At 46.9% G+C, this 6,821-nt stretch overlaps 1 protein-coding gene across 1 annotated transcript; it reads left to right on the top strand.

Moving 5' to 3' along the window:
* The first annotated feature begins 405 nt into the window (after positions 1-405).
* Positions 406-4,968, top strand: LOC139344747 (APC membrane recruitment protein 2-like). The gene has a single exon (XM_070983112.1). The coding sequence runs from the start codon at positions 614-616 to the stop codon at positions 3,980-3,982; it is 3,369 nt and encodes a 1,122-aa protein (XP_070839213.1). The 5' UTR covers positions 406-613; the 3' UTR covers positions 3,983-4,968.
* Positions 4,969-6,821: the final 1,853 nt, after the last annotated feature.

Below are 6,821 nucleotides of genomic sequence, written 5' to 3'. Positions count from 1 at the left end.
GCAATTGCTATTCGTAAAATTGCAATTTTGGTAAAGCTCCATAAATCTTGAGCAGACTGGGTTCACACTAGCTGTGAATACGATCAGTTTATTTAGAATAAAGGCAAATCTGTTAGATTACTCGACTGCATAAATAGATATGTCGCATTAATCTGGATGAGTTTATGTAAAGCCAGAGCATTCGGAAATCACAATTTGGCCCTATTAATGGAGTATTTGTCTTTGTTGTTTATGTAAACAGAGTCATCAGACAGAGAGGAAGAGAGAGAGGATGAGAGAGCCGCGTTCAGGGTGGGTTGATGACAGCCCCTGGCTCTGCATTGCTGACGAAAGCTGCTTAGCTCCTCAGTTGCTATGGCAACCAGGGAGAGCAGCCAGACAAAAACGAGGCAAAGGGGAGGGGCTTTCGAGGGAGAAATAGAGGAGAAAGGGCTGGATGGGAAAGATAGAGAGAGGGAGGGATACAGACAGCCGATAAAGAAACGCTCTGAGAGCCCAGAGGTAAAGCAAAGCAACAGACGGTCTGGATGCAAATGCTCACACCGCTGGCTGGGGAATAATAACTGCATCAAGTGACAGGAGGATACAGAGAAAGGGGGGAAACAGGGAGAAGATGGATGTACAAACGGAGAACATGGACCCCCCACCTTGTGAATCCCAATCGAGTGGAAAAATCAGAAAAGGATTCAAGCTGTTTGGCAAACGCAAGCCAGGCAACATCTTTTCTATTCGAAGCAAAGGGGATGGAAACAACAAGTCACCTGTTAACAGGAGCAAAACCCTTGATGGATTAACTGAGACCGCTGCGCCAGATTCGGAGCAGGAGCCAGACAAGGAAAAGGGACAGGAGGTGAGTCAAGGAGAGATGGAGCAGGCAGAAGAGGAAACGCTTGGCGAAGATGGCGTTCTGGCAGCCGCCCATCCTCGACCCTCCATTTCTTCAGTCAGCTCAGCCAAGTCCCTCAGCTTCCTGTCGTTATTGAGGGGTGGCCGGAGAGGGACAGGGGACCGCAGAGTCCACACCGTGTCCCAGCCTGTGGGTCGCCAACGTCGTGGGCTGAAGGGTCTCTTTGGCAATGTTAAGTTACGATCAAAGGATAAAGAGGACAAGGAGGATGCTCCTCCGAGCCCACTTCTCATGTCGTCCCGTGCCAACAGTGTGGAAATCATCAAAGAGGACCTCACCCTCACCCCCAAATCTCATCCACGCTCTCTGGACAGCCCAGAGACTGAGAGCTGTGAGCCAATCAAGAGCTTAACAACACAGGACAGTACAGCCACGACCCCTTCAGAGACTGTAACTCCCCCGGAGACAGCAGGCAATGTGAGTAGAACTAATGAGCATGTGTCGCTTTTTCCCACCTCTGAACCACCCTTGGTACCCGGTGATAACAGCCTGAGCTGCTTGCTGGCAGACATCTCCTCTCTCCTGACCTTTGACTCAATCTCAGGGGGTGGAGACATCATGGCTGATGTGGAGGCAGAGTGGGGAAAAGCCAGCAGTGCTATCAGTGCTGTTGTGACTGAAGTCACGTCATCATCCACATCTCTCTTCTCCAAACCCTCCATCTCCTCTCCGGTGTCTTCTACATCCGTCAGCACCGCTACTACAGCAAAATCCTCTCCTATAGCCGTCCCCACAGCCACCTCGACCAAATCCTTTACTCCTCTCGCAAAGTCAACTTTTTCCTCCTCTCCCATTACCAAGCCGAGCACCATCATCACAACATTGACCAAATCTTCTACTTTGACTACTCACTCAGTCAAATTGAGCTCAGACTCGACTCCACCATCTGAGCCTGCTACCAGCATTACAATTAAATCAACTCCTGCACCCACCACAGGAAAACCTTCAACTACCCCTGTGACGATAACAAGCCTTTCATCTCCAATGATGACTTTGATGACTATTAAATCCACACTGAGCTCCAACTCTGCGACCACCATGGCTCCTCCGAACACCCCGGCCACTGTAGTCAAGGCTCCCTCAGTCAGTCCAATTCTTACCTCTACAGTTAGTAAATTGGCTTCAGAGCCTCCTCAAATGATTCCTTCAGTAAATAAACCTAGCCCTGTAGCTACTCCACCTCCTGCACCAGCTAAACCTCCACCAGTAACCCATAGCCCTGCCACCCCTCTTGATTTGACCCAACATCCACCTGTAAAATTGGAGTCGGCTAGTAATTTGAACCTGCAAACTTCCACTTCCTACAAACCTTCCCTAATCTCAGCAGCAGGACAATCTAAAGCCCCAGTGACAGTACCACCGGCCTGTACTGTTACAACCAAGCCCCCCTCTCCTGCACTGAATATCCCCTCCAAGATGACAATGGTTCCCACATCAACTACAACCTCAGGCTCGGTATCTACCCTTTCCAAGCCTTCGCTCACCTCTAGCCCAGTGGACTTCAATCAGACCCCTCCCTCCGTTGTAACTGTTCCCAATGTTGGTCCTTCCTCTACCCTGACTACCACAACTAAAACTCAACCCAGCGCTTCGTCTGTTCCAACTCCAACTGCTTCAGATAGAATTCCACCTATGAGTAAACCCGCTCCTGTATCAGCATCTTCAGATAAGCTGCCCCCTGCTTCCACAATAACTTCAGCCCCTATCACTCATGCTGTTTTTTCTACAGCATCCCCAATACCTCCTGCTCTGGGTCAGATACCAGTCTCTCAATCTAAAACCACACCTGATTTCCCGATTTCTGGGTCTAAAGATGTCCCTGCTACTGCTCAAATTCAAGATTCTAAATCTAAAGTCCCTCCTGCCCCTGCTCAGATCCCAGTTTCTGAGTCTAAAGTCCCTCCTGCCCCTGCTCAGACCCCAGTTTCTGGGTCTAAAGCCCCTCCAGCCGCTACTCAGATCCCAATTTCTGAATTCAAAGCCCCTCCTGCCCCTGCTCAGATCCCAGTTTCTGGACCTAAAGTCCCTCCTGCCCCTGCTCAGATCCCAGTTTCTGGACCTAAAGTCCCTCCTGCCCCTGCTCAGATCCCAGTTTCTGAACCTAAAGTCCCTCCTGCCCCTGCTCAGATCCCAGTTTCTGAACCTAAAGTCCCTCCTGCCCCTGCTCAGATCCCAGTTTCTGTGTCAAAGGATCCCCCTGCCACTGTTCAAATTCAAGTCTCTCAATCTAAAGCCCCTCCTGCCCCTGCTCAGATCCCAGTTTTTGAATCTAAAGCCCCTCCTGCCCCTGCTCATATCGAAGGTTCTGTATCTACTGACCTTCCTGTCCCCATTCATACCAAAATTTCTGTATCTAGAGACCCGCCTACTCCTGCTCAGTTCCCAGTTTCTCAATCTAAAGCCCCTCTTACACCTACCTCTGCCCCTGCCCCTTTCCCTGTCACTTCGCTTCCTTCTACTCATGCACCATGGCCAAGTGAGGCCCAAGCCTCTGCTAAGATGAGAGGAAGTGGACAGGCATCAGTGGACGGGCAGCTGGCTAGTCCAAGTAGCACAGGTGCCCAGGGGCCCCAGACAGTGCCGTCCAAAACAGACGAACTGCATAATGAGTCACGAATGAGCCTCCAAGGGCCCTCCAGAGAAAAGAGAGCACCACAAGTAAAGGCATCAGGACATAGCAAAATACCTGTAGTTGGAGGGAGCAGAGCAGGTAAGATACCTGTCCGGGAAAGTCAACATGTTGATGATGAAGCGAGCAGGGCTGTGCTAGAAGAGGAGCGGCCCCATTTCAACTCACATGATGCAGGAAGCAAAGATAAAACCAGTGATGTCGGGGCTACTGTGCCCACCTCAAAACACACCCAGGAGGAGAGTCAGCAGCCCCCCCAGCCGAAAGTCCTCACCAGTTTGCCGCGTGACTCAAAGATCCCTGTGAAGCATGGCGCACAGTCTCACACTGCCTCCCAAATCCCTCAAGCTAGAGAACCACCTCGCACCAAGATACCTGTGTCCAAGGTTCCTGTCCGCAGGGCTGGTAATAAACCTGTGGCTGGCAGCACTCAGATCAGAAAATAAAGCAATGGACTGAATCAATTAACAATACAGATTATGGCTCTGACTGCAACTTTTTTTTTCCACTATAACATGGCCACCCTTTTTTTAATTCATATTTCTATACTGTATTTCTATGCTTGTCTCTCTGTCATCTCTTGGCTTCACTACACCATAAGCAACAGTAACAGAGTCAAGGAGGCTGACAGCACTCAAGCACAAAACATCTCCACAGGGAGTGAAAGCAACAAGCCTGGCTCTTTGGCGCTGGGACAACTGGACACGCACTCAGGAAAGGTTCAGGGTCACACCTGAACACACAGCAGCATCGGTAACTAAGGATAAGCAAGATTAAAGGTCTTCTGGGAACACAGTCACACACACAACATGGGCGAGTGCCTTTTGAAGGGTGCTTTTCCTACAGACTCTCAAAGTTTGTTCAGTCTTTTCTACAGTACTTTTAACTTTTGTTACTCCCACTTTTTGTAGGAACTGTCAAATCTTTTTTGTCTTTCTTTCCAGCAAGTCTCTTTGATAACAACCAGTCCCTTTATGTTTTTATTTATGTCGGGAGAAGAACCACAGGAGCTCTATAATTACATGCAAAACAACCAAATTTACATTCCACACCTATCTCTGGATGTATGTAGCAGAAAACGTGCCATTAATTTTTGTACAAGATGTTGAACTGTACAGCGCCTGTGTGTCCGCCTGCTCATATGTAACATGATCTGAGCTCACTGTGAACTATGGGAGAGAGACTGGCTTTGAGGGAGGAAAGGAAATAACTCCTTCCTGGACAGTGGACAGAAGCCATTATGAATGGCACCGTGGACGTTTGAGCGAGACAGAGAGGATGCTGAGATGAGATTTCCACCTCATGCACTGGCACATCCTTATCCTTACCCCACTCATACTCAGATGAGAACAATATCTCTGTGTATAGTCTCATCTATGTTATTCTGTTTCCTATTTAATCAATAAAACAATATGAGTACTTAGCAAGATGAGATCTGTTTAAGTTGTGAATTATATCCTGTTTCCCATTTTGTGGCAGCTTGCAGACAGATAAGAAATGTGAGCACATATAAGACAAATAACTGGCGCTGTATTAGGTAAGAATACATAACCTCTTGAATCTCTATGTGGAAGGAAATGACATAACTCTAGAGAAAAGCTAAAGATCCGAGTAAAGAGAAATGTCAAACACTTTATATTTTCACTGACAAATCCCCACAGTGGTGAAGCATCTTACAACAGCCTGAGCTCAGAGTCCTCATAGGAAAATGATTCCAACAACATCCACCCTCAAAGCTCACTGACCTGAATAGTGAGCACATGAATGTCAGCAGAGCCCAGCCAATCAGCCGCAAGGGAAAACGCTTAACATGCATACCTTATTATCAGGAAAAGGGTTTGGGAATGTGTGTCATTGCTATTCTTAGTGTGAAATGCACTCAATGTGTCTGCTGAATAATGCCTCTCAGACTGAGTGGATCATTTGATTTGGACAAAATGCAGATAATTATTTAAAGACCAAAGGCTGGAGTGAACTATAAAGACTATGTACAATGCTGCACAAAAGCAACTCCAAAAGCTACTAGTGGTGAGAGTAAAACCTCAGGTTAGGGATGGGAATCTGATCTGAGTCACGGGGTAACATTCAGGGGACTGTGGCGTTAGGAAGAAGGAGTGAAAAACAAAGGGTGATTTTTTTTTTTCTTTTGCAAAAAAAAAAGTATTGCGGAGGTGACACAAAAAGACCTCTGTTTACTTTAGGAAGCCAGGGGTGGCAAGCTAAGAAGAGAGGACCTTCCTTCAAAAACACGAGTTTTTCAGCATATCAGGTGCTGTTACAAACTACAGAGGGTGAAACCATCTCCCTGGGATAAGAACAGTCTCCCCCTGAGGCCCTGGCACATCACACGTTTACCTCTCGGTAGCACCTGGATTCAGGATTAAAACTTTCAAAAATTGTCTTGAACAGCATGAGATTTACAAAATTTACAGCAAAGATCACGCTGGTTAAACAGGCTCACACTGCGCCACAGTGTGATAAATCACATTATGTTTTCCATTACAGCAAAGCATGAACAAGGATCCTGCAGAAACGGAAACAGGCATAGTCAGTGAATGCTGCCTTTTGTTGACATCCATTCACATGATTGTCTCCGCAATGTGGCTTTCATGCTTATACTGTAAGTGATCGTGCCAACAGCCTTGAGTGAAGAACAACCACAGAACTTGTTGGAATAAACTTTTGAGCTATATTGCACACAATGTCTCAGAGCACCTCTGTTTATTTCTTGTTTGTGAGTCTTTAAGACGAGCCCCTTGCCCTCAATATGTTATAGAAATTACAGCACCCATAATGCACTGAGGCCACCCTGGCTGTAAGGTCTGTGTGTGCTTGTGTCTGTTTCTGCCACTGGAGAGACGGTGCGCCTCTTTAGAACCTAATTTAGCATGCTTCATTCTGTGTTTCCATGCCAACCCCACTAGGTCAACCAATGAAAGCTGCGAGTGTCGGGGGGAGGAGTTTAAAAACCTGAGTCCCTTAATGAGCACACTCACACTATACATGCTAATAAGGCCAGTTATCACTTCATACACAATTTTAAATGGGATCATGGAGCTATAACAGTTTAGTGTACTGTAACAAGGCTTCACTGTAATTTTGAGACATATTTTACACACGGAAACAATTTGCTTCCAAACTCAGGATTGCATTGACCTGAGATGAACCAGTCAAGTCAGAAATGGTTCATAAAAGCAGAAGATCCTACACACCGATGAATAAGATGGCTGTAAGAGATGTATTTATTGAATAAGCTGTAAAAAGTTCGAAAACAGATGAAGGGAT

Source organism: Chaetodon trifascialis, chromosome 16 (assembly GCF_039877785.1).
Source record: "Chaetodon trifascialis isolate fChaTrf1 chromosome 16, fChaTrf1.hap1, whole genome shotgun sequence".
Taxonomy (NCBI): Eukaryota; Metazoa; Chordata; class Actinopteri; order Chaetodontiformes; family Chaetodontidae; genus Chaetodon; species Chaetodon trifascialis.
Note: the sequence above shows the minus strand (reverse complement) of the source record. Positions and strands in the feature narration are given on the sequence as shown.

Excerpts from the sequence above, each read along its gene's own strand:
- LOC139344747 (XM_070983112.1), top strand. The coding sequence starts at position 614 with ATGGATGTACAAACGGAGAACATGGACCCCCCACCTTGTGAATCCCAA.